This window comes from Macrobrachium nipponense, chromosome 23 (genome assembly GCF_015104395.2).
Source record: "Macrobrachium nipponense isolate FS-2020 chromosome 23, ASM1510439v2, whole genome shotgun sequence".
Lineage (NCBI taxonomy): Eukaryota > Metazoa > Arthropoda > Malacostraca > Decapoda > Palaemonidae > Macrobrachium > Macrobrachium nipponense.
In genome coordinates this window covers 54,547,920-54,575,799 of record NC_061090.1, presented here as the reverse complement: position 1 = coordinate 54,575,799, position 27,880 = coordinate 54,547,920, and the positions used below count along the sequence as shown (strand labels likewise).

At 39.8% G+C, this 27,880-nt stretch overlaps 1 protein-coding gene and 1 long non-coding RNA gene across 4 annotated transcripts in view; one reads left to right on the top strand and one right to left on the bottom strand.

The window, feature by feature from the left end:
- The first annotated feature begins 427 nt into the window (after positions 1-427).
- LOC135200988 (mitochondrial ribonuclease P catalytic subunit-like) overlaps positions 428-27,880 on the top strand; it is a 144,558-nt gene continuing 117,105 nt past the window's right edge. The window contains exons 1-9 of one of the 3 annotated variants that reach the window (XM_064229793.1): positions 428-576; positions 12,338-12,961; positions 13,323-13,529; positions 13,838-14,034; positions 16,344-16,416; positions 19,985-20,161; positions 20,363-20,505; positions 20,877-20,945; positions 21,808-21,928. In XM_064229793.1, the coding sequence (XP_064085863.1) occupies positions 12,338-12,961; positions 13,323-13,529; positions 13,838-14,034; positions 16,344-16,416; positions 19,985-20,161; positions 20,363-20,505; positions 20,877-20,945; positions 21,808-21,928 (1,611 nt within the window). In that variant the 5' untranslated portion in view covers positions 428-576. Of the gene's footprint in view, positions 577-656; positions 776-8,074; positions 8,156-12,337; positions 12,962-13,322; positions 13,530-13,837; positions 14,035-16,343; positions 16,417-19,984; positions 20,162-20,362; positions 20,506-20,876; positions 20,946-21,807; positions 21,929-27,880 lie in introns of those variants that run through there. The other 2 variants (XM_064229801.1, XM_064229788.1) reach the window with 2 other exon arrangements.
- Positions 22,594-27,880, bottom strand: part of LOC135201000 (uncharacterized) — a 123,367-nt gene continuing 118,080 nt past the window's right edge. The window contains exons 3-4 of the long non-coding RNA XR_010311434.1: positions 26,509-26,655; positions 22,594-26,337 (exon numbers count right to left, since the gene is read on the bottom strand). This is a non-coding gene — a long non-coding RNA (uncharacterized LOC135201000). The remainder of the gene's footprint in view (positions 26,338-26,508; positions 26,656-27,880) is intronic.

The window sequence follows — 27,880 nt, the reverse complement described above, 5'->3', positions numbered from 1 at the left end:
GTAAATAAAAAACAGTCGTAGACATCTACAAGAAAGAGAAGAGAAGTGCTGGCTGACGGGACATTATATAGTTCTATGAGATCCCGTGTCAGAACAACGTCTTTTGTAAACGACTCCGAAATAAAATCATCCAGCAAGGAACTCCGAGGAGTTTTAATGTTTACGACCTCCTACTCGTCACATGATACATCATAATATATAGCAGTCAAAAACGAGACGTATGGATGAAGTGTCAACCAAAACTTATGTGAAAATGTCGAAGAAGATCCAATTCCTTATGAAATTTTGCGCGATATGTAGAAAAGGCGGAAATAACGAAATGTAGTTTAACTAAACATGTAACTGAACACCATAATGAAAAAATACAATGTCGTATGACAAATAATTGATACAAAAACTGTCAAAACATAGAACACCACATGAGCAACTGAGGTGCAGTTGCAAAGGTAAAGTCTCACTTCAGAACCTGATCCAGTAAGCGGCGACGAACCTCGAAGTACCTAAAATCACAAAATTACTGTTATTCGAGGAGGAGGCCATAGCTATATATACAGGTTGTTAACGTCTGGAATCAAGGTATGGTTTTAAATACAAAAATAAGTAGATTAACACATTTAGCCTAAGCTTTTTTTAATTAGGTTTACTGCCTGTAAAGAGGATTGTTTACTAGTACTACCTAGGTATTTTATAGCTAGGTAGGGTTTTTCTTGTCTTGAAGGACTCGAGGTTTGTTAATGATACCTAGCCAATTAGGAAGCAGGAGCAGTTTAATTTTGTGAGTAACCATAATTACATGAAGATTTATTAATAGCTATTTGTTCATGGACAGCCTTCAGTCTATGCCTAATCAATGAAATAGCCAGCGTAGCTTAAACAGCAAGGGAAAAGTTGCCCTTTGAACGATCGATGTGTCATCGGCAATAGCTACCTACCTACCTACCTAGGCTGTATACTACCTAGTACCTACTATTATACCACTAGTATAGTATTCCATTTCAAGTAAAAGTTTACGTTCAGCTGTTAGGTAAAAAACCGCATGGTACAGGGGTGGACCATGTAAGATCAATGTGTACAACCCCAAGAAAAGTACATTATAGGTAACGCGTCCTGACACCGGAGTAGAGGTCTTTAGCTCCGTTTCTCACCAACAGGAAGTCGCGTCTGATGCCCATCTCCGATGTCAGGACGCGTTATAGCCTAATGTACTTTTCTTGGGGTTGTACACATTGATCGTACATGGTCCACCCCTGTACCATGCGGTTTTTTACCCTATATTGCATTATAGATAAACTTTTAATTTGTTCATGAACCTTACCTGCCAGATATATATATAGCTGTATTCTCCGAAGTCCGACAGAATTTCAAAACTCCCGGCACACGCAGTGGTCGGCCAGGTGGTAGTACCCATTCCCGCCGCTGGGAGGCGGGCGTCAGGAACCATTCCCATTTTCTGTCGCCGGTGCAGCCAACAACTGTTTTCTGCACCTCCGTCATTGAATTTTGGAACTCTTTTGGTCACTTGAGTATCCCGATTGATTTTTTGGTTATTTGATTTGGATCGGTGGTTAGGCATACGCTAATTGTGGATTGGTTTTGAATTTGGCTTGATTTTTCCTTAAACTTGAGATGTCTGGATCTAGTTCGACTAGCACCAGAGTATGTGGTGTGGAAGAATGCAAGGTGAGGCTACCGAAATCTTCGGTAGACCCTCATACAGTGTGCGCGAATTGTCGGAAACATGTTTGTGTGTTTGATGATCGCTGCAATGAATGTGAGAGTATGTCTGATTCTGCGTGGAAGGCGTATGAATCATATGTGTCTAAAATAGAAAGAGATAGGGTAAGAAGGAGTGTAACGCCTGTTACACATCCAGTGGAATTTATCCCTCCTAAACCTGTGATGCCTTCGGGCCCTACATTAGTGTCTGTGGAGGGTAATACCCTATCAATGATTCTTGAATCTTTGCGTAGCCTGGAATCAAAAGTGCAAGCATTAGAAGGTGTTAATAGTGCAGTGGTGTGTAGTGATAATGCTCCGAGTGTTGCGGAAGGGGGTCGGACAACCGATCTGACGTTCCTTCGGCAAGACCTGGGGGCGCTTCCCAGGCTTCCAAAGTTCGTATACGGATCTTGAAAGAGTGCTTTTCGTCATCAGAATCGTCCTCCCCGCGCAGCGGTTGGAGCTTTCGGAAGCGATCGCGCCCTTTGAAGAGGACAAAGACGATAGATGTCGCACAAGCGGCCGCCGCCTTTGATTCCTCAGAGGAGGACGCTGCACATCCCTTAGCCCCTTCTGTTTTGCGGTCGTCTCCAGAACAATTCGAAGACTCTCCACCGAAAAAGAGAGCAAAGGTGCAAGGTGTCGCACAGGCGACCGGCACCTTTGGTCTAAGGGAGAAAGACGCTTCACGTCCTTTCTCTTCTTCTGTGTTGCGATCGTCGCCGGAGAGGATGTCTTTTGACGACAATGCTTTTGAGCGCCCTGGTTGCGCTAAGGATATACCTGTGGCGGTCCATGTGAGAAGGAGGAGGGCTTCCCCTTGCCCCTCGTCTTCTCACAGGATCAGCCCTAAATCGAAGAAGATTGAGAATTTGCAACATCAAATTGCCTTATTAGTTGCAGAGAAAGAGGATAATTCACGTCACAGGAGGAAGGATGATAAACTGCCAGTCAAGAGATCCAGGCAGTCTCCTTCTCATCGCCTCGCTTTTTCTCCTGTTACCTCGCCTTCCAGATTTCGTGCACGAAGGTCTGCAGAGCAAGACGTTAAGGCGGCAGCGAGACTTGACGCCAGGCCTGACGTTCGACTGGGCGCTCGGCTCGACGCCGGGCGGGACGCTCGGCTGGATGCCAAGCGTGACGCTCGGCAGGACTCTCGTCTGGACGCTCGGCTTGACGCCAGGCATGGCGCGCAGCTGGACGCACGACGTAATGTTTCTTCAGACATTCGCCGAGATTCGGAGGGTAGTAATGAATCTCAAGAAGAAAACTTGTCGGAGGAATTAACTGAAGAACAATCATCAGCAGTATCTTCAGATTACCAGGTTTTGGTTCAATTGCTTCGAACCTCCTTTGAAGAGAAGTTTAAACCTGAAGCCCCGCAGTCGCCTCCTTCACAATTGCTATCGTCTAAGGCTATCAAGACTCCAGGATTGTTGAAGATGGCTACTTCATTATCAACAAAAAGGGCTTTTAAGAAAATGCAGAATTGGATGGAGTCAAGAAAAGCCCGAAACAAGAACGCTTTCGCCCTACCCCCTTCAAGACTGACAGGTAAGGCAGGTCTTTGGTATGAGACAGGGGAGGAGATAGGTTTTAGAGCCCCCTCGTCGTCCCAAGGTGACTTCGCTACCTTGGTAGATGCACCGAAGAGATCCCTTTTGTGTCGACGACGAAAGTGCCCTGGACCCTTTCTGAGATGGACCATCATATGAAGGGACTCTTCCGTACGATAGAAGTTTTTCAACTTTTTGGATTGGTGTTTTAGGGGTCTTGGATAACCGTCGCGTAGTCCTGATTCGCTTAGCCTCGAGGAGCTGTCCAGCGTGCTTGCATGCATGGACAAGGCCGTCAGGGATGGTTCGGAGGAGTTGGCTTCGCACTTCTGCACTTTGATTTTGAAGAAGAGAGCGGCCTATTGTGGTTTTACTGCAAAGGCGGTCTCTATCTCTCAAAAGGCAGAATTGTTGTATGCGCCTCTTTCGAGCCATCTTTTTCCTCAGGCTATGGTCAAAGATCTGGCTGTCAGTCTACAAGAGAAAGGCTACCCAAGACCTAGCTCAGTCGGCAAAGCGTACGGTTGTTTCTTCTACGTCGGCACGGGCGCAACCGTTCAAGAAGCAGAAGCCCTTTCGAGGTGGAGTTTCCTCGAGAACATCTTCTCGAGGAAGTACACGTTCCAGAGGCAGAGGCTCGGCTAAGATCAGAGGAAAGAAATGAACCAGATATCCTTCAGCCACCAGTAGGAGCCAGGCTTCGACTATTCTCAAAAGTTTGGATAGAAAGGAAGGCGGACAGCTGGTCGCTCAACGTCATCAAGCGGGGATACAAGATTCCTTTCTTGAAACCTCCCCCCCCACTGTGCACGACACCCAAGGATTTATCCCCTATTTACCATCAGGAGAACACAAATACTTTTCGATCTGCTCGAGCAGATGTTGGAAAAGAGAGCGGTGGAACAGGTCGTAGACCTGGAATCTCCAGGCTTCTACAACAGGATATTCCTGGTGCCGAAACAGTCAGGAGGTTGGCGACCAGTCTTAGATGTGAGCAGTCTGAATCGGTTCGTACAGAAGCAGAAATTCAAGATGGAGACACCTCAGTCAGTTCTTGGGACCTTAAGACCAAACGATTGGATGGTTTCATTAGACCTTCAAGACGCGTATTTCCACGTCCCCATCCATCCACAGTCGATGAAGTATCTTCGGTTTGTCCTAAAAGGGACAGTTTATCAATTCAGGGCGCTTTGCTTCGGATTGAGCACTGCCCCTATGATCTTCACGACTTTAATGAAGAACGTGGTGAGGTGGCTTCATCTTGCAAATATCAGAGTCTCTATGTACCTGGACGACTGGCTCATTCGTGCCTCCACTCAAACGCAGTGTCTGAAGGATCTTCAAACAACTTTATCGTTGGTGAAGTCCCTGGGACTACTGTGAATTTCGAAAAGTCACATCTGATTCCAACCCAATCCATCTTGTATCTGGGGATTCAGATGGATTCAGATGGCTTTTCGAGCTTTTCCGTCCCAGGGACGTCAGCAGCAATGTTTAGACAAAGTGACAGCCTTCCTAAGGAAAGATTCGTGCTCGGTGAGGGAATGGATGAGCCTGCTGGGGACCATTTCCTCGCTGGAGAAGTTTGTTTCCTTGGGGAGACTGCACCTCAGACCGCTACAATTTTTTCTCAAGGAAAATTGGAAAGAAAGCAAGAATCTGGATATGAGCTTAAAAATTTCAAGATGAGGTAAAACATCACTTAAAATGGTGGCTAGATCCAGTGAAGTTGTCGGAGGGCGTGTCTCTCAAGCTTCAGAGCCCCGACCTAGTGTTGTTCTCCGACGCGTCCACCACGGGGTGGGGAGCAACATTAGGGGGGGAAGAAGTGTCAGGCACCTGGAGAGGGGAACAGGTGTCCTGGCACATAAACCTAAAGGAAATGGCAGCCATCTTTTTAGCGCTCCAGTTTTTCCAAGAAAAAGTCTCTCATCGAATAGTCCAAGTCAACTCAGACAACACCACACTCTTGGCGTACTTGAAGAAGCAGGGAGGAACACAGTCTCGGTCCTTTTTGCACTGGCAAAGGAGATCTTGCTGTGGGCAAGGGCACTGGACGTCACGATCCTTACAAGGTTTGTAGCAGGAGTAGAGAACGTCCGGGCAGATCTCCTCAGCAGACGAGATCAACTTCTGCCAACCGAGTGGACTCTGCATCAGGAGGTATGCCAAGAGCTGTGGGGGTTATGGGGACGTCCGCTAGTGGACATCTTTGCGACGTCCAGAACGAAGAGGCTTCCACTGTACTGCTCCCCAGTACTCGACCCAGCGGCAGTGGCGATAGACGCACTTCTCTGGGACTGGACGGGGATGGACCTGTACGCCTTTCCCCCGTTCAAGATCCTAGGGGAAGTCATTGAGGAAGTTTGCGGCGTCGGAAGGGACGAGAATGACTTTGATCGCCCCGTTCTGGCCGGCGAGAGACTGGTTCACAGAGGTCATGGCCTTCGTAGTAGACTTCCCGAGGACGCTTCCAGTAAGGACAGATCTACTCAGACAGCCCCACTTCGAGAGGTACCACAGAAATCTCTCCACTCTGAGTCTGACTGCATTCAGACTATCCCAAAGTTGGCCAGAGCGAGAGGCTTTTCTAGGTCAGTGGCGAAAGCTATCGCCAGTGCAAGAAGAGCTTCATCCAATGCAGTGTACCAATCGAAGTGGGCAGTCTTCAGGAGTTGGTGAAAGAAGAACGGCATTTCCTCCACCACGACCTCTGTGAGCCAGATTGCTGACTTCCTTTTATATCTGAGAAGGGATCTAAAACTTGCAGTCTCTACAATCAAGGGGAAGGGGTATAGGAGTGTGCTTTCGGTTGTCTTTAGACCACAGAGGCCTGGATTTGGCGGACAACAGAGACCTTCACGATCTCTTGAGATCTTTTGAAACAACGAAGGTTCAACAACCCAGGTTGCCGTCTTGGAACTTGGATGTAGTTCTGAAGTTCCTCATGTCCAGTCCATTCGAACAACCTATGCATACGGCTTCCCTGAAGGATGTTACTAGAAAGCTATCTTCCTGACTGCTCTGGCGACGGCAAAGAGAGTCAGCGAGGTACAAGCGATTAGCAAATACGTGGACTTTAAAGGTTATAACGCGGTTTGTTCCTTGAGCCCAACGTTCCTGGCAAAAAATGAAAATCCGTCCAACCCTTGGCCTAGGACCTTCGAAATTAAAGGGATGGCCGAAATCATTGGGCGCGAGCCAGAGTGAGTTCTGTGCCCTGTCAGGGCTCTAAAATTCTACCTAAAGAAGACTAAGGATTGTAGAGGCCTTTCGGATAACTTGTGGTGTTCGGTAAGGAAGCCAAATTACCAATGTCGAAGAATGCTTTGCCTTTTTTCTTGAGGGACACCATCAAGGAAGCGCATTCATCCTGTCAAGACAGTGATATGAAAATGTTGAAGGTGAATGCGCATGAAGTGAGGGCTATTTCTACGTCGGTTGCCTTCCAAAAGAACATGGCACTTAATGACATCTTGAATGCCACATTTTGGCGTAGTAATTCAGTGTTTGCCTCTCACTACCTTCGGGAGGTGAGGACTACATACGAGAACTGTTGCTCTTTGGGCCCATATGTCGCAGCAGACACTATATTGGGTACAGAGAGTAGCACTCTTCCTATCATTTAGGAAATAATATGTTAGTTTGGACTTTTTAATTTTATTTCTTTTTATTTTTTATTTTTAGTTTATCATGCTTATTTAGGTGTTTAGTTTATTGTGGTCTTGGGTCGGCCGCCTTAGGCGGACTTCCCTCCATTAGCCTTGGTTATACGAAGTTTAACCAGATAGGCTAGGTCAGGTGGTAATGTTTTTGCTTCGCCCTCATAATAGGGTAAAATGTTTTTGTCACATTGTGGTCATGTACCCGTTGACAAATCATCTGGAGCGCACCAGCTATATAGGTCACGTCCTTGCTGGCACCTCCAGTGAAGCATTAACAGCATTCGGTGTCTAATCAACACCTATATGATCTGTCACATTGTGGTCACGCTCCCCGTGACAGTTCATTAGAGCGCACCAGCTACACAGGTCACGTCCTTGCTGGCACCTCTAGGAATGCATTACCCAAAAAATTGGAGGTCTATAATGTAGGATCTAGTTGTTTTGTGGTCAGACGCCCCCGTTGACAGATCCTCTAGAACTCAACAGCATCGCAGGTCACTACCTTGCTGGAGTCTCTAGTAAAGCAGAAGCAGACTTGGGTGACGGTACTCACGAAGTCAGCTATGCTAACAGGTAAGGAACCAAGATATCAATCATGTAAATGGAATTGTTTCCCAAAATCCAAGTCTGTCTCCCCCTTCCTTCAAAGGTGGGATTCAGCTATATATATATCTGGCAGGTAAGGTTCATGAACAAAATGATATTGTTATGATACAATAAAGTTTGTTCATACTTACCTGGCAGATATATATAATCAAAGTGCCCACCCACCTCCCCTCAGGAGACAGTGGCACTAGAAATATCTGACAGAAAATGGGAATGGTTCCTGACGCCCGCCTCCCAGCGGCGGGAATGGGTACTACCACCTGGCCGACCACTGCGTGTGCCGGGAGTTTTGAAATTCTGTCGGACTTCGGAACAAACTTTATTGTATCATAACAATATCATTTTAAACCAGTACATAAGATTGCATGTTTGTTTTAAAATGTTTACTTTAAAACATACTACCTATTTACATTTAGATAAGTTGAAATTTTACTTACGCCAATACCTACCTAGGGTAAACAACCGCATGGACTGGCTAACACACCGACGGTCATGGTTGGACACCCTCCGAAAAAGTACTTATAACGCGTCCTGACACCGGAGATGGTCATCAGTCGCGAGCTGTTGTTGGTGAGAGACACAGCTAAAGACCTCTACTCTCCTTTCGAAGTAAGTATTTTCTCCAAAGTTAGAAATTAAGGTCAAATTTAAAGCTTTAAACAGAGGGTAATGAAAAGTGTGGCCAACGCAGTGCAAACTTCACCAAATTTTTTACTTCATCGAATTTTTTACTTATGATTAAATAACTTAGAAGATTGACGAAATCTCAGTGTTTGCGGAGTCGCTTGTGTCAACAAACTTCCCATTTCCTGTGATAAATCTGCACACCAATTATACCCATAGACGCTGGGGCACTTTCATCACAACAATCGGAAGACGGTCCCTGGCCACGACGTTTTTAAGGAAACTACTGTTTTGTTAGAAGACGACGACGAAGCGTGCACTAGATAATTATTTAAATAAATAGTAAAACATCAATATTTTACATATTTATGATGATTAATTTGAAAATATTCGTTATTGAAAAAGTAACTCGATTCCTGACTCAAATTTAAGTAATTATTTTTCGGAATTAGAACGTTTTTTTAAGTCCTGTATTATGACGTCACAACATCTTGACTTTCGTACCTATTGTAAATGAATTGCTATATACTCATCTTTCTTGCAGAACAGTTTACCAGTTATTCATGCAGATTGTTATCAGCTATTCATGTAATTGTTATAATCGTAATGCGCATATACATCTTTATTATTTACTTTTTGGATATATGAAGATGTTTTACTGCCGGATTACCACCATAGTGTGACACAATCGCTTTCGCTCCCTGTTCCTCTTGTCTGTTTTCGCACCATAAGAAATTAATTGGGCTGAATTTGCAATGACCAGAAAGTCGTTAAAAGAGGAAAGTTAGCATTGAGGAGCATATGTTTTGACTGAGAAAAATACAAATTTATACAATAGCTAGCTTGTAAAAAATACTTGATTAGAAAAATCTTGATTGACAACTAAGCAGCATACCTACTATGGGTTTCAGAGACAGTGCAAGCACGTTTTTTGGCAATATTTCTGTAACGAACACTCGTATCAGAACGAGGTTTTTCTATAGTGTATTACACCCAGTGCCATAATTTATAAGGGTATCGTGAATCATTAATCGTAAAGAATAACGATACTTGTCCTTGTACCAAGAGAAAAAAACTCCATTATCCAGAAATGGATACGAACACAGCAGTAAAAAGCTCCACCTACCCTCTCCCCCCACCTCCACCGCCACCCCTGTCCTTCTTCCTTCCTTCACCATCCCTTCTCTCTCTCTCTCTGTTGCCAATTGGTATGTGTTCACCCTCCAAACTGTGTATAAGACTTGCACAAAACGTGGAAATTGGTGAAATTAGCCTATGTATTGGAAGTATATATACATAAATATTAAAGCAATTTTATCATTATTGCATTACTATGAGAACTAGAATTCATGGCAACGGTTTATGATAATGCATCAGTGTATGTGTGAAGCTCCACTATTGTGGCAACGATGATTTTGCCATTCTTAGCATGCAAACATTAAAGGTTACATTTATTTTTGGCATACAGTTATTAAAAAAAAAAAAAAATACTAATAAAGACTTAAATCAATGAAAAGTGCTAACAAAAAAAAAATACATATATATAATCCACTAATCGTCTGCTCCGCAAGGGTTTTTGGCAGCCAAATGTACGACAAGGTTAGGAACATTGGATTGTATCTACTTTAGAAATACCTGTAATTTTTCGGGGTAATTTGGTGTCAAAAAATGGATAATAGACAAGAATTAAATAAACATTTTGAAGTAACAAAGTAAAGTTAAACTAAATAGTAATGAGTAAAGTAAACAATTAAGGGAATAAAGCCTTGCACTTCATCGTCTGCTGCTCGTAACTGTGTTTGTGGAGTGAGCGCTTAGGAACCAGGAACAGCAGTGTGGTTCAATGCAATTTGGAGTGGATTAAGACCAATAATGTGTATAATTACAATCAAATAAGCACTGTGGAGTTTCAGTTGTGATGGCATTAAGGATAAAACCACCGATTACAAGTTAAAAATAAATTCAGTTCAAACCATGACCCCAGGAATAAGAAGTTTCATACTTTCACTAATATATGCAACAAAATGTTGTTTTATTGTGCTGATTACAGCTGCAATCTTGAGTAAGATCAATAAACGTCACATATATATTCTAACATTGTTCAAATGAGTGCTGGGAAGGCTGGGAAAGATGGTGGATTGTCCATGATTAGACCGGCCAGCCTGACGATAGCCGCCATATTGGATTTCAAAACTGCCTTGAAAACATATTTTACGAAGAGCGTCACATGCTTATTTTAGATCGTATGGGGCTTTCATATATCACATTATGTTGATGAAACTTCAATCTTTTGATTGGTATGCTTAGAGTTGTAATTGTATTATTTTTTCACTAATTAAATATTGAGTGAATAAGACCCGGCCAGCGTGATGAGGATGAATCGTCCGTGATTGTTTACCCTAATAAAATTTTACTGTAAACCAGTATTACATATATAAGTTAAAATTTTACTGTAAACTAGTATATTGCATTTTGAATAAAATTTTAGTTTAATCCAGTACCTACTAGGTAGTATTGCATGGATTTAGGTTAAAATTTTACTTTACCTAATACGTATTGCATATAAGTAAAATTTTACATGAAAACCATGTATTGCACGTAGGTTGAAATTATACTATATACTAAACCATTACATATGTTTTGGATCAGAATAGGCTATATAATTTTCCTTTGTTTACTGTGTGCTTTGAACTTTTTTGACATTTGATTCATTAGCAAATGATGTAACCAGCCACATTTAACCTAAACGAGGTTACCTTGTGCATTATAGCCTAATTACTTTAAAAAACTTTCCATAAACTTACATTAATCCGGGTGAGAACCATCCTCTCCCCTAGATTCCCCAAAAGCAACATCATGTACAGCAGAATGACACGTGCAATACTGCTTTAGCATAATAAGTTATTGGTCACCTCGTATGTATTTCTCCGTGTAGGTGAATAGAAAGTGAGGTTGACAGTGAGGTGTGTATAGGGGGTTCTCCTTCCCTTCACCTACCTGACAGTAGTTAACCACTTGGGTATTCTGTAGACACACAAATTCATGAGGAATTACATGACTGGTTCTTTATTAGGGACCTTTCAAGTTGATGGCATAAGGGAGTGTCCTTCATCCTCTAATTCCCCATATGTAGACCAATCTAAGATCTTGCAGCTAACTTGGGATTTAAGTGCTTTTCTTTTGTGTTAGCTATTACGCAGCTAACTTGGGATTTAAGTGCTTTTCTTTTGTGTTAGCTATTACTTCTTGCATTTTTGGTTGGCTAGGTTTCAATGGATGTGTATGCTCACTTACAATTTTACAAATAGAAATCACTTCACTATTCAGTATCAACGCACTTTTGATAGACCTTGCCTCCATATTTTCTTTCATTCATATAAATAAAGTTAGTCATTAACAAGCTTATCACAATCTCTGCTACTTTTAATAGTGTAAGGCATCATAAGGGTTGTTTCAACTTTTAAAGAAAAATTATGTAAATGTACTAAATGGTCAAGGTAACTTCTCAAAATGAGCTTTTTGCCTATTAATGTTCAAGATAAGCTTGTTATTTTAAGGTATGTATTTGTTAAATGACCCTTTCTTTTTTGCTTTTAAAATTCTCATTATGGCAAAATGTCATTTTGGTTTTGGCAAAATAGCTGTACCGAGGGAATAGGTCCTAGGATCCGTTTTCTATAAGAGCTATTAAGTGGGCCAGCCTATACTGTATCAGTCTATCCTAATTATTAATTTCCTAACTTAGGATCTGTTCTGTACCATTCCTTGAATGATGATTGGCTAGGCTTTGTTGTAGTTGTGGGAAAACTTGAGATTGTGGTTACTTGCTTATCATTCTTGCTGTATGGATGCTAAAATCAGTGAAATTGGCTTACATGTGCTTAATTTCAACTGTAACCAATGTCATGCCTAGAGATGGAGGAAAAGATTGCTAACTGGTTTGGCTGTGAGAAGAAGCAGAGGCTGCCTCATCTTTGAATAGCTAATTGTTGAAATTGCTAAAGCATGATACCAGCTAGGACATGCAGTGTAGCCTAGACCCTGAACTGAGAGATGACGATAAAGATAATAGGCAGCTGTATGAAATATTTCAAATTTATATGATTATTTGTAACTTAAATATGTTTTAGTTAATTCCTGTTTTTTTTTTTTTTTTTTTCTTTACAGATGGCCAAACACATCCATTTTATCGGGAAAATGCTGCTAGTCCCAATTAATTTGAGAGCACCCTATAGCTGTTTTGTACCCAGGAGATATATTGCATTTCATTCATTGCTAAATGAAAGATCAAATACCAGGGGCATCTCAAGAAACATTATGGTAGGAAGGACTTGTAAGGTTGACAGTGCAGTATCCAGACCAGGTATACATCAAATTGGTAAAAGTTTTTACCGAACACTTTCCGATCATGAAGATCATGAAGACGAAACTGTAGATTCAGACAGTGAAGACAGCGTTGTTGTTGAAAATGAAGGGGATGACAAGTTGGCTGTGATATTTCAATCAAAAACTAATTTATCTGATCAAGAATGGAGTGAAGTGTTTGATTATATATTGAATGATAAACGATTTAAAAATGTAACTACTTTTGATGGCCTAGTTATGAAGCTGTGTCTGCGTTACAAAAACTGGGCTCTGGCAAATTCGTATTTTGAGTATTTAGAAGTGCAAAATAAGGAACCAAATCTTATGTCTCTTGCTTACTTCTTGCAACTATGTGGAGAAAAAATTGATGAATGTGGAGAGGAAAAAGTCCTTGAGGCATACAGAAAATTAACATCAAAAGCAAAGGTATTATTTTACATGTAACTTTTCAGAGGAATTGTAGTAGTCACCAGCTATGCAGCAGTTTGCTGTTATGCTGTAAATACTGTGCAGTTCATATAGTATCACTAAAAAATTTTGTTACCATGCACAAGTTGTATAAGTAATTTTGTATGACTAACATCATTATGATTTTCAAATGTGTTTAAAAAAGTTTATTTTAATTAATTTTATTATTGTTAAGAAGTAATTGTGGTCTGCTGTTATCTTTTATTTAAGTTTCAATAATCCAACATCATAAGTGTTTTTATAAATATAGATGAATTTGGTTAATGTCATCAGTGTCTTGTTTTATAGACTTCAAACTTTTTTTTTTCTCTCTCTCCAGGTATTTGATGCTATCTTGAGTGAAAACGCTTGCCTAGCATTATCTAAAACCAGAGAATGGAGAGAAGTCTTCAAGTATATGCCAGTATTCAAGAAATTATGCTCTGTACCTGGAAAAGTGTACAATGCTGTTATTTCTGCTTCATTTAGGAATGGTGACTATGATACAGGATGGCAGTTACTTGAAGAAATGTGTAAGGAAGAGAAGGTTAGTATGGTAACATTTAGTTTGATGATTTTCCAAATTAGGTTACAGAAGTTACTGTTATTTATTCTTGTGCTTTATCATTAAAAAAGAGAAGATGAATGTGCCAGAAATGCATTGTTGTTTTGACAGTAGCTTGTGTTCTTATATTTCAAGTGTTTTTCTCTTAATATATTGATAATTGGCAGTGTAATGTGTTACGGTAGAGGTTAATCTCTTTTCACAGTATGTTAGGGAAGGATATTGTAGTCATGTAGCATACCTTGTGGTGAGAAATCAGTTTGTCACTTATTATTGTACTTTAATCATAGGGACTGTTCTGCTCAACTGTTACGGATTATATCAAATGCTGCCAGTCAGCTGAAAATAAGGAAGACATGGCAGACACACTTCTTCGTAAATTTTCCCAATTTGAGATTTTTCCCCAAGTTTCGGCAGCTGAGGAACTTATGAGATTCTTCAGAGATGATGTTGGATGGTCTGGCAGATATGTTAAAATATTCAATGAGTAAGTAGTTAAGATTGTGCATTGTGTTTTATCCCCTTTTGAAACTGGTATATGCACTACATGGTAAGATTTTTTGTATATATAAACTTCAAATGGAAATGCGGACAAGACCTTTTTGAACCTTTTAGAGAAACTTGCCTTTCATTTAGTTTAATTTTAATTTAGAGACATGAAGCATATAGATGTGAAGAATGTATGAAAATGTTTAATATTAGAGCTTTAACTCATGTATTGCATATACATACTACTGTTTTTCAGTATCCTTATGATAGTTAAGTTTTTCTTCTAACTGAAAATGACCAGCCTCAAAACAATGGTTATTCCATGTACATATAGTATCAGTTTAGAATATTTTTACCACTATACAGACACTCCTCTACTTTCAAACTTTCAAAGATATGAACATCCATGCTCGTAAATTCAGTTTTTGTTTGGAGCACTCCAGACTGCGACCCACAGCTCCAAATTGTATTGTGACACCCTGCCTCGACTTTGTTACAATTTCTACTGCTATCCACACTAGACAGCATGGTAGCTGACGCCACTACACATCCCAGTTTCTTTGTACCTATACTGGAGCCAAGATTTTATCTCCCGTGTGGCAATTCATTCGTGCATTTTTTTCATGAAATATTTACCGCATCCATTGATATATCATGGCTAATGGCAAGTGCAAGGCCACAGATTAAAGGGTACTATTAAAAAGAAACAAGCCATCTATCTCAATGGAAACTAATATGGCTATACTAATAAAGAAGTTAGAAGGTGAAAAAATGGTTAATGGAGCTCGACCATTGGCACAATTTTGAGGAACAAAGACAAAATTATGGAGCATGTGAAAAGTGCTGTGCCAATGCAGTCAGCAATTTTAAGTAAGAGAAGGGGGAGGATGGTAGAAGAAATGGAAAACTTCGGGTATCTGGATGGAATACCAGAGAAAAAGGTCTGTCCTCATAGCCTCATGCTGATTCAGGAAAAGGCTAAAAGCCTTTTTGATGACTTGAAGGCTAAGGCTGGTGAAAGTGCTAAAGATTAAACATTTGCTGCAAGTCATGAATGGGTTCATCGCTTCAAAAAACGAGCAACTATAGTCAATGATGCTTTCCAGTGGTATCGTATTATGCATGATGAAAAGAAAAGAAAAACAATGCAAACTTTCACAGACAAATTCCTTAGACCAGTGCCTTCAGCCTCAATAGCCTCCCCAGTGCCTTCAACTTCAAGATCCTACCCACCTCCAGTGACTGCTTCCTTGCCAAAGAAATCCATTCTGAAGAAATCCTTGCCAAAGAAAGCAAAAATGAATAAGACAATTACAATCCACCACCCTGTATTAATTCCACACCACCCTTCCTCTCTCATCATCCATCACAACACGTCTATGATGCCAGTTTCAAAGGAAAGAAAACTGTACATTTACTTTACTGTATTTTGATTTGTTTAATGTTAGGTCGTATACTATATCATTTGTATTAATAATTAATAAAATACTCTTTAAAATACAGTAACAGTACTAGTACTTACTATAGTAATGGGTTTTAGTATGAAAAAACAAATATTACTGTACGTATTGACTTTACCTGTTCAAAGTTGAACTTACAAACAAAGTGAACTTCAGAACAGCTGTTTGGAACGTAATTCGTTTGTAAGTAGAGGAGTGTCTGTATTGTCAAGTAATAATTTTTTAATTATTTTTTATGTACCGAATGTAGATGGTTTAAATTGTCATATGTCATGCTGAGCAGTAAGAATCAGCGGTGAACTTGAGTGGGAAGTGCCACTCAGGTTATACTAACTAGATGCAGTGTTGAGTAAGCAGTGTATTGTAAATAGTATGTTCAGTTTCAGTCTTTTGTACAGGAATACTGTCATTTGTTTGGTCAGAAAAGCACCCTTGACACTTTAGTTCCTTTCAGAATGACAAACCTCAGTGAGAAGTTGGCTGTTAGCCATGTGACATTTGGTAGACCCATCAGACTGAGCAAACACCTTTTCTCATTCTGTGTTTGTCTACAGTATTTAGTTGCTAACACCTTGCTTCTGTTGTTCCCACAATAGAACATTTCGGTGAATTGCCATTATTATTTATGTATGATTGATGATTATTTTTCCCAAGTAGTTGATTGTTCCTTGGATAATAGTTCTCTGCCCTTCTTAACGTGACCAGAACTATATTACCTATTAGCCAGAATTGTTACAGCATTAATTAACTTGGTTGTGGCAGTTGAACAGAAAGAGCTATTTATAAATAATCTGTACGTGTGAAAAGTTAATGTTTTTCAGTAAACATGAGATATTTTATTTTGCAGTGGAATTTGTCCTGCTTGTGATCATCAACTTGAGTCAGTTAATATAGATGAGGAATCATTTATGTTACTTAAGGTAAGCCTTTTTCCTTTTTTTATAAAAGTGCCCTTGAGAATTTATAAGGTTTATTTATTCTACAGAAAAGTAAAATCAATAGTGTGACAAGCAACTTCTATGTGACATGTTACAGTCACATATTAGTTAATTGTAGGAGATGAGGGGTAGAGAGTAGGCCACCGCGGCTCACCTTACACTAACCATTTCATTATTTCTTTGGCTGCCATCGAGAGGGGACACTGGTGCTATCCCTTCCCTGTTTGCTACTTGAATTTTGGATGGGTAGCTTGCTACAGTATTCTCTTTTCCTTTATCCTTTTGCCTTGTGCTTTAATTACTTGCATATTGTATTTTACTGTCTTCTAGTTCTGTTTGTCTCAAAATTGGAAAAATAACTTGAAAAGCACCTCTATGGGGGTCATGGGCAACCTTGTTGTCGCTTCATAGTGGTAGATGCGCACACATTTTGTACTAGCACCTCACAGTTCCTCCAGTAAAAGAATATCGCTTAGCCATATTTCAAGCCTTCAGAACTAAAGGGGTTGGATTTCTCCAATTCAGTGGAGTTATCCACAATTATGAGAAGCTTTGAGCAGTCTTGTCCTTTGAGGAGCTAAAGCCCGCCAAGAGTTGGATGCGTTATTAGTGTTACAAAGCCTTAAGGGAGCTTCCTGGAGAATCTCTTAACACTTACCTCAGAGAGAGACCTGTCATTAAAGACTTTCTTTCTCTTGGCATTAGCCTTGGCTAAGAGGGTTGGTAACTGCATGATCTTGGCATTAGCCTTGGCCAGGAGGGTTGGGAACTGCATGACTCATCTCATTCAGCACCCAGAAGGATGGGGATCCTTCTCTTTCGTCCCCAAGGAGTTCATAGCTAAGACTCAGAACTCATCTATTCCAGATGAGAGGTTGAGTTTATTTTATTGTTCCCTCTGAGACTGTTGGGAGAGACCTGACTGAGATGCTATTGTGACCAGTTTGTACTTTTAATTTAATTTTATCTGAAATGTAGCCACTCTTGAGACCAGAGTGTAGGAGACTTTTTATCAGTATAGTTAGGCATAAGAATATGTCTAGAAACACCCTATCCTTCTGGCATTGCGTAGTTATCAAACAAGCCTTTTGTGCCTTTCCCTCTGGCTTTGTGTAATTATCAAATATGCCTTCACTACCTTTTCAGAGGAGCCTAGCCTCTCTTCTTGCTTAACAAGCACCAGTTCTAAATAGCTTAGAATGCATTGCCCGCTGTCATATCTTTGAACAAGGGGGAGGAAAGACAGTGGAGCATTTTTCTGAGCCCGTTACTTGGCAATAGCCAAAATCAAGCTGCCCACTAACTTGACAACTCTTACAGTAGATGTTATGGTTCTCTGTAATACTGTTCTTACTAGAATTCCCTCATTTTTTATTTATACACATATCTCTAGGCCTGGGGTACTACTGCTCTGACCAACTTTCCACCATTGGTGTAGGAGGTTACAGTAGTCATTGCATCCCTTGCTTGCACAGGCAACTGGAAGTATGGCATTTCCAAGTGGATTCCAACTCTTCATTTACATTTTTTGTAATGAAGGAGGCAGCAGCTCTTGAAAACTAGAGTTCTGTACAGTATTGTTAGAATATACCTCCAGTAAACTTTGATTAGGATTAGCAAAGTTTTTCCAACATAAAAGTGTAGAGAAACATTAAGAAATTTGTTTAAGGTAAATACAATTACAATTGCTTTTGTCCTTTGAAATTTAGTAGCATTTCACTCTCATGCTCAAAAACACTTCAATTCTCAAATAAAATTTACAATTACAGTAATACTGTATAGTAAAAAAATCATCTTCAGCCCTTTTAATTCGAAAGTACATTACATTAAGTTGAACCTACCACTGAGTCATGTATGTAGACTCCTATTGTGCTGCTCCATGAGTTGTTATTAACCCTTAACGCTGATTGGAAGTATTAAACGCCAATGAAAATTGTCTGTCGGGTGCCGATTGGACGTATCATACGTCGTCGAAAAAAAGTTTGTTTAAAAATTCGCTGAAAAATAGTTATAGGCCTACTAGGCAAAAACTTTTGAATCACGCGCCTTGGGGGATGCTGGGAGCTCACGGATCAAGGCGCTGTTTTGTTTACAATCATTACCCAGGCGCGCAAACGCGAATTTCTTTCTTCTCACACTAAAAAGCATCAGTGACACATCTCAGAAATTATTCGTCACTTTGACATAATTTTTGCACCAATTTATATTAGCCGTTACATGGAGCATTATATATGAAAATGTGCACAATTTCATGTAGAATACAACTAAAAACAACTCATGGTTGTAGCTTTTATCAGTTCGAAATATTTTCATATAAATAACGATAAGTGCCAAAATTTCAACCTTTGGTCAAATTTGACTCGAAACGGTCAAAAAACGCAATTGTAAGCTAAAACTCTTATATGCTAGTAATATTCAATCATTTACCTTTATTTTGCAACAAATTGGAAGTCTCTAGCACAATATTTCGATTTATGGTGAATTTATGAAATAAACTTTTTCCTTACGTCCGCATGGTAACTCTTCCAAAAAAATCAAAAGTTTTTTCGTCCGATTGTCGTAATGTTTGCACCATTTTGAATTAGCCGATACATAAGTTTTATATATGAAAATTTGCGCAATTTCATGTAGAATACATCTAAAAACAACCCATGGTTGTAGCTTTTATCAGTTTTGAAGTTTTTCCATATAAATAACGATAAATAGAAAAAATTTGTCCTTTGGTCAAGTTTAACTCGACCGAAATGGTCGAAAACTGCAATTGTAAGCTACAACACTTACAGACTAGTAATATTCAATCAATTACCTTCATTTTGCAACAAACGGGAAGTCTCTAGCACAATATTTCGATTTATGGTGAATTTTTGAAAACCGCTTTTTTTTACGTCGGCGCATTACAAATTCATGCATCATTTTGTGATAATATTTTCTCTTGTGTTGCCTTGATCGTTTTACAATGTGTTATATACCAAAATGATCGTAATTTAGTGTAACATACAACGAAAAAAAATTAACTCGTTAGCTTTAATCGTTTTGCTTACAGCGCGATTTGTATACAATTATATATGAACATTTTTTTTCATGCTGTCGCATATCCCAATATTTATATATGATGATAATATTTTTTTCATTTCTGATGGTTGCATACTAAACTTCAGGCAATGACAAAAAAAAGAGCCAAAAATTAACTCTTAATCTTGAAAACTAAGCTTGCTGTGATTTTTTTAGAAAAAAATTTTTTTCCGCTTCGGCGCTCACTCGCGAACGCCGCCGGTATATGGGAGACGATTTTAAAATACCGCTTCGGCGTTTAAGGGTTAAAGTGGGTTGGAAGTTTGAATGGGACTAAGGCAAAGAAGTGGAAAAGGTGGACTGGGAAAGACCAAGAGACAAATAGTACAAAAGGCATATGGCAATTCAGTAGAGACTGTGCAATGTGGTGCCAGCCTTTAGGAAAATAGATTAGGATTTCATTGGTATGCATATCAGTCAACCTTAGAGTACTATATTGTTTTTTTTAAATTTTGCTGTTCTTTATGTTTCTTTCTAGGAGGAGTTTGTATCACGTGTCTTGGTTGGATCAGATATCTTTAAAACCACTGATCCAGAAGAATGGTCAAGATATCAGAACTTTGTGGAAAAGGAAGGGCCATTTAGTATTGTAATGGATGGGTTGAATATTGCATATTCTGTTGGCAAGAAAACTCACAAAGCTCGTATGAAAAGGGTAAGTTATGATAGTATTTTTATATGATTTACATTTTCTTTCTTTGCTTGAAATGTTGTGGAATAAATCTAACACTGATTCTTTTGCAGTAAATTGTCATAGAATAAATCCAATCCATACTCATTTTTATTAAATATGAGGAGCTTTGAATAGAACAAGCAAGTTTTTAGTATTGTAGCAACTGCTGCGTCTTTATTTTAGTTACGAGAGGCAGTCACAAAGTTGAAGCTCTCTGACCGGAAGGGCTCCATCATGGTAATCGGACGAAAGCACATGGAGTCATGGTCACCTCATGACCTTGAAGCTTTAAAGAAACGGGCAAAAGTGTTCACCCTTGATAACATGTGAGTACAGCAAGTAAATCAATGCAGCAGATGCTCCAGTATGGTTACTGTACAACTCATGAATTTATAGTTTGTTGGCCTTGAGCTTCTGTAGAGCAACAGTATTTTTTAAAGGGAAAAATCTTTTTTTTTCTTGTTGACAGAACAGATTGATATTAAGTCTGGGGTTGGAAAAATACTTTTGTTGTCCTTGTTTTTTATGTATATACCGAGAACTTGTGCATTACCTTTATGTACCTTCTTTTAGATCAAAGATCAATTTCTTCTATCAACCTTTCATTTACTTGTCCTGCTTTAATGATATCTTTTGCCTGCTTTGTTCAGTCTAGATTGTTGCCATTCCAATACTATGAATTCTGGTTTCTTTTCAGTTCAAAGGATGATGGATTTTTCATTTACGCTGCTCTCCAGTCTGGACTTGGAACTCAGTTTGTATCAAGGTATTTCTGAGTGCTATGTATGCAGTACATATTCTTAGGAGTGTTATTTTGGAACAGTTTGTATCAAGGTATTTTCAAGTGTTATGGCTGCAGTATTCTTAAAAAGTCTTGATTTCAGACATGACTGAAGGCATTAGTAATACAGTTGGAAATTTAACCTCAAATTTAGGAAGGTTTGTATTACCCTACTTAAAAAGTACTAAGTTTGCTCATCAGTCATGGTTTCAGTAGTTCAGAGGCTTTTAGTAAATACTTACATCATATCAGAGATTTTAAACTTCTCATTATTTAAGTTAGTTTATTTAATCTTTCTAGGATTTGCATTGGAAACAAGTAATCTTTGCAAGGGATTTGTAATTTAAACATGAAATAGGGTTTTAAATTTTATTTAGATCGGTCACAAACATTTGTTTTTAAATATTCTTAAGAACAAAGAATAATAAAATCATTTACCAGAAAAACTGGAAATGGCCGTAGAAGATTTTACTTGCACCAAATTGAATCTGTCTGCACAAATTAGGGTTTCAATTATAATTAAATATATTTTCAATGTAGCTTCTGGTAGACAATGTTTCCAAATCATTTGCTGTGAGCCTTAGTTAAAAATTTATAATCAAAACTAACTTAATAGCTACCAAAAATTAAGCCTGTTTTATAAGGGTCATTTGTGGTACTATACTATGGAGATCTTGGGCACTCTTTGAGTATACAGAATTAACATCAGATACTTTATATAATACTGTATTTCATATTGTAAAATCTCTGGAGAAAACTGACAAACAAATAATTATGTAGCATACATGTTGAATAACTTTTGTAAATTGATGTGGAAATTTTCATCTATTCGCACAATTTCTTTCAGTGACTTTCTCCGAGACCATCTCTATCGTTTAAGAGACCCCCAACTGCGGGAAACTTTTCGTGTATGGCAGAGAAAGCATCAGATATTTGCCATTAATCATCCCTCTGGAGTACACCTTGTGGTATGTTGGAAGATTTATTAAATAATGAAATATCTTGTTATTACAATATTCTAGCGTTAATATGAATCAAATTTGTTCCTACTGAAATACAAAGCATCACCATTTATACATGAGTATCCTTTAGCTTGAGCAGTTGTTGAATATGAGGAGGGGGAGGAGGAGATATGGGTTATGGGGTGAGTGTAATAATACCCCTCACTCGCCTTACATTACCACTCACTTTTCCCTTGACCTTCTGCTTAAAAGAAGGTAGTTACTTTTTCTTTGACCTTCTGCTTAAAAGAAGGTTGTTAAATATGGAATGAGTAGATTGTTTCTTTATTGATGCTCTGTGCTGATTGTTTTACTTGCCTTATTCTTAGTTGTTGTTTAGCAGTAGATTAAAACGTGACCAAAGCCATTTCTTGGGTCATGGGCATCCTTGAGGGAATTTCATAGAATTTCATATGTCCTGCAGTGATAAGCCTCCCACAGGTATTGTATCCTTTGTAGGGGGAAGGCATGTACTTTTTCTTACCTATGCAAGGAGTGTGCAGTCTGGTATTCCCTGTAATGGTAGAAGTATGCCAGCTTCAGGTTTTTTTTTTTTCTCTTTCTTTTCTTTCTTTCTTTTCATTCCCATTCTTTGGCCTGTTGTTGCTGGCTTCAGGTTTTTTTGGTTTTTTTCTTCCCATTCCTATCCACCTGCCTGTTATTGCTGGCTTCTACAGTTTTTTTTTTTTTTTTTTTTTATTCTTCCATTCCAGTCCCTCCGCCTGTTATTGCTGGCTTCTTCAGATTGTTTTTTCTTTCCTTCTGCCTGCTACCCCTCTTCAGAGAGTATGCACTTGAACAGAGAAGTCTGGCCATGCCCTCTCTTTGAAGGAAGACAGCTATTTGTGGTGTGCCATCAACAGCTGTTTCACCCTCCAGTTTGTCTGAATTGGACATTCCAGGTACTAGGAAAATGTTGCCTTGCTAGTCTGTCTTTTGCAGTATTTCTGGACAACCTGGCATAGGAGGAGCTGTCTCCACAGCACCTTCCTCTCCTGTTGTGCCATCTCCTATGTCTTCAGCTACCCTAGCTTCCTGACTACCACAAAGGAGGGATCTGTCTGTCACCTTGGTACTTTGTTGTTGAAAACTGACAAGACTCAGGAAAGGGAAGAAACGCTCTGTGTACGTACTTATCATTAATTTTTATCGCCTTCCTCATGCCTGAAATTTCTTCCAACATGTAGGGAGAAGAGGAAGAGGAGGTTTAAGGCCTTGCACAAGAAGTCAAGGTAGACATCTCACATGTGCTCTTCATTCTCAAAGACTGACTTAGTTGGGCTGCTACATGAGCAGTGGCGATGGTCCTGATGTATGAGCTAGCTGACAGGGCATTGGGTATCCCAAGCTGCTTGTCAGCATGCCGCACGGCTGTGAACAGGTAAAACAGATGGTGAGATTTTCTCCTTGAGACATTGCAAATGGGATTCTCAACTGCATCCAGAGTAATAGTTTGTTATTGGCTTCAACTGCATCCAGAGCAATGGTTTATTATTGGCACCAGTAGGCGATGGTCTGTCATCAGCATAGAAGGTTGGAGGCCTATCAGGTACAGTTTGCATTCGGACATTGGTAACGGCTAACATCTCCCATGCGATTGTGGCATAGCACATCTTAGTGTCTGCGAGGAAACGAGCCACTAGCAATGGCTAACATCTCCCATGCGATTGTGGCGTAGCCCATCTCGGTGTCTGCAAGGAAACAAGCCACACTATTGGAGTCTTCCATTACTGTGGTGTGGTCCTGTATAAGGGCATATCCAAGTATGTAGAATAACTGGGAGGGCAGGATCGAAGGAGGAGGGAAGAGCTGGTGGGCAAAATGCTCTGTCCTGATCCACAGTCCATACTCCATACTAATGCACACTTGGGGCTCATAAAGGGTCTGAGAGGTTCAGCTGCATTAGCTATCTCAGGCAAAAAGTCGGATCATTGGTTCACTAACCATGTGAATGAACAAAGATCCATCAAGTTGTTGGTGTAGGAAAGTCCTTTATTTCTGCTACTTTGTTGGGGTCCACTAAAATGCAGTCTTTCGAGATTCAAAATCAGTAGAGGGAAACACTGGAGGCCAGCAACCACAAACTTGTCCTTGTTAAGTGTCATGCCAAACTTGCAGCACCTTGTCAACATCTCATGGATTTGGCTTAGATGGAAGGAGAAATCATCGTTGAGCAGCAGGATGTCATCCTCTACCTTCACGCAATTCTTCTTGGAAGCAGTTGGCGTCTCTTGTGGCCACAAATCCTATTGGACCTCTGCAAGGTGCATTTGCCAGCACCCTGTGCAGGATACCTGCAGTGGTAAAAAAAACTTAGCAATTGAATCAATGCTGTGGATGCTAGGCAAAGGCGAGGGCTTGATGGGTGTTTTACTTTTCAAGTTCTTGAAGTCAACGGTGATTCGAACACCTTTGTCGTTAGGTACTACGATGAGCGGGCAACCGGCAACACCAATCTGAAGGTTTGTCACTCATGGGCTTAATAATGCCCTGATCTACCAATAACTCGAGCTCTGCTTGACTTGTTCCTGGAAGACATATGACATCTGGCGAAGTGTATTGATGGAGAAAGGTCCAGCATCTTTCCTTACTAGTACCATCTTCCTTACTAGTTCTTGAAGTCAACAGTGATTCAAACACCTTTGTCTTTAGGAACAAGTGGGCAACACCGGCAACACCAGCCTGAAGGTTTGTCACTGGCAGGCTTAATAATACCTTGATCTACCATGAACTCGAGCTCTGCCTTGACACAGTTCCTGGAGGGCATTTACTATCTAGCGAGGTGCATTGATGGTGAAAGGTACAGCATCTTTCTTAAGATGATTGGCGGTCCTTCCATCAGCTTTAGTGTGGCTTTCTTCAGTTCTTCCTGTGAGATCAGCACATCCTTGAACTCTCGTGGAAAGTATTGGCGGTCCATTGGCTTTAGTGTGGCTTTCTTCAGTTCTTTCCTTGGAGATCGCCATGTCCTTGATCTCTTGTAGAAAGAAGTCTCTGGTTTTGACAGGCTCTGAACATGCTCTTGTAGGAATGTGCAGAAGGTCAAGATAATGAGGGTCTATAGCAGACATCAGCACCTGTCTGGCAGCATCTGAATCTGAATTGTGGATGTGATGTTACCATATGAGACGTTAACAGAAATTGGCTGTGGTGTCTTGATAGAATAGGGGCTTCTCATCTGATGGGAGCTTGAGTTCTTGCCTGGAGAGGGTGGTGTAGGCTCAGCACTGTAAGTGGCACCTTGTTTGGCTTCCCTCGTCTTCATCTGGCAGCACTTGTCATAATATCCTTGTGTTGTAGTGAGGGCACTGGACCTGTCTGGCAGAGCTCCTCTGTGCCTTTGAATGCCCCCTTGTGGGCGCGGTTACTGCAGATGTTCAGGGCATGTGGTTACATGCTGGCATGTAACCCTAATGTGATAGTATGATATGGGTGAGCTGGCACCCTTTCCATGTTTCCTCTGCTTCCTGTAATTTGAGAAGTGGCCTTCCTGGTGGCCTTATAGGTGCAAACATATACTAGGCATTGAGTTTCTTGGTCGGTTCTTCATCCCAGATTCCCATGAGGGTAATCGTCTTCATCTGGGTTTGCTCACAAACTGAAGATTTACCAGGACAGACATCTGCTTCCTCCGCATTGTTCTCAAGTCTAATGTAAAAGTCTGAAAAAGACTCCCAGGTGAGCAGCTCCCTTGGACATTGATTCTCATTGTGAAGACTCTTGATGTGTTCTTGAAGGGCATCCAAGACTTTGTTGACACTTAATCCAGTAATCCCAGATCCTGTGTCTGGGAGTGTGTATCGTGTGTGCTCTAGGATCCTTTGTGTGTCCATGGCAAGACACATCCTCATCTGGATTGATTGTTTCTGTCTGGGTAACTAAGGCAGATCCACCATGAATGCCCCAAAAATGTGAAAAGTCGCATCTGGGGGAAGGGGGGGTGAGTTTTGGGCAATTGTTTTATGTGGAGGGGTACTAACGGGGTCGCTGCACCCTCTGGTGGCAAGGTAGGAGCTGCAGTTGTTGAAGGAGGTGCACTGGGGCTCTCTTGGTTGCTTGCTCTATGAGGGGGCCAGCATTTGCAGTTCTAATGGGGGGATATCATTTGTAGAAAGGTGCTGTAGCAGTCTGCTGCCTGTTGCCTGCAAATTTCCTCCCACTCTCTCTTTGGTTGGACTCTCAAATTCTTCCTCTCTCTTCTTTCTGTCGCCTCTATCCTCCTTGTCTGATCCAGGCCAGCATGATCCTCAATCCACGAGTAAAAGGAAATCAGCTGATTGGGGTATCATTGTCTGGGGATGAAGAGCAGGTGGGGACTGTGAATGATAGACAGGATCTTGTAAACACTGGGCTGCTGGGGTGCTGTCACATTCGTCCTGAAAACGTTCAGAATACACTGTGAGTACTGTTCTATTTACCACCAAAGTCTTAAAAAAACAATTTAACAAAAAGGAAGTATCAGTATTTCAAGTTCATTGTGTAAAATACTGACACTAGTTAGCTTGTTAGCACAACCTTACACTGCACATATGATAAACTGTACATACCAACAAATAAAGTCCATTGCAGATTGCAGGGACAGAAGCTGGTGTAGGGTCCTCCGTTGCTTTTCTTCCAGTTTGCTACAAGTCACTTGCTTCTTGTAATACCTTACTGCACCACTTTGGTTGGGATGAGACGTGAAACAAGCTCATCTAAAATGTAGGTTCTTTATTAAGTAAGGTAAACAATGCAACAAGGACAACGTATACATGTGAGCATTGGATTTTAATGTGTTTGGTTGCCACTTATCAACATACATGTCATGTAAGGCAAGAATAAAATATACAATTTTTAATATTTTTATACAAATGGGAGGTTTTCTCTAGAATGACAAAAACATGTTACATATAGATTAGTATCTACAGTGTTCCCCCCGTATTCGCGTTCTCCGGATTCGCGGACTCACACATTTGCGGATTTTTCTTTGGAACCTATCTAGAAATTATTCGCGGACGGACTTGCCCATTCGCGGAATTTTCCAACGAAAATAATCACTAATTATTGTATTTTGATGTTTATTTTCATGACTAAATACATTTTTATGATACAAAAATGATTTACTAATTTTCAAATATTAATTTTGATTAATACAAATGCTGTATTAGTAAGTTTAATAAGTTTAAATGATATCACATAATAAAAATAATAATTCTCTCTCTCTCTCTCTCTCTCTCTCTCTCTCTCTCCTCATTCCTCCTCTCTCTCTCTCTCTTTTTTTTCTCTCTCTCTCTCTCTACTACAAAGGTGTATGTTTTTTTGTATGATAAATAAATGAGTTACTATTTTCAAATATTAATATTAATTTATACAGCAATAATATCAATTCATTAAAGAAAATACCATAGTGAATTAGTAAGATTTTAGCTTATAAATTAAAAAAATTATGGAAGAATGAAGGAAATCCCAATCAGATTCTTTCTCTAACTCCAGGTACTAAAACTCAGATATATGTATCAAGTTAAGTGACCGGAGGGGGAAGGAGCTGATTTGTTGCTGCCATCATGTGCTCATGAAATTTCCACCTCTCTCTCTCTCTCTCTCTCTCTCTCTCTCTCTCTCTCTCTCTCTCTCATCTCTCTCTCTCTCTCTCTCTCTTACTGAGATGAGAGATTTTTATGGTACATATATGCGTAATATGTTTATTAATATTTTCAAATAATAATAATAATAATAACTGTAATTACAAAAATCATATGTGAAAGTATTTTACAAATACTACGATCTCTCTCTCTCTCTCTCTCTCTCTTAAAGCGATGTATGTTTTTTGGATTATGATTTACTAATTTTCAAATATCAATATTAATGTAAACAGCAATAATATAAATTCATTAAAGAAAATACTAAAGTGAATTAGCAAGATTTTAGTTTATAAATAAA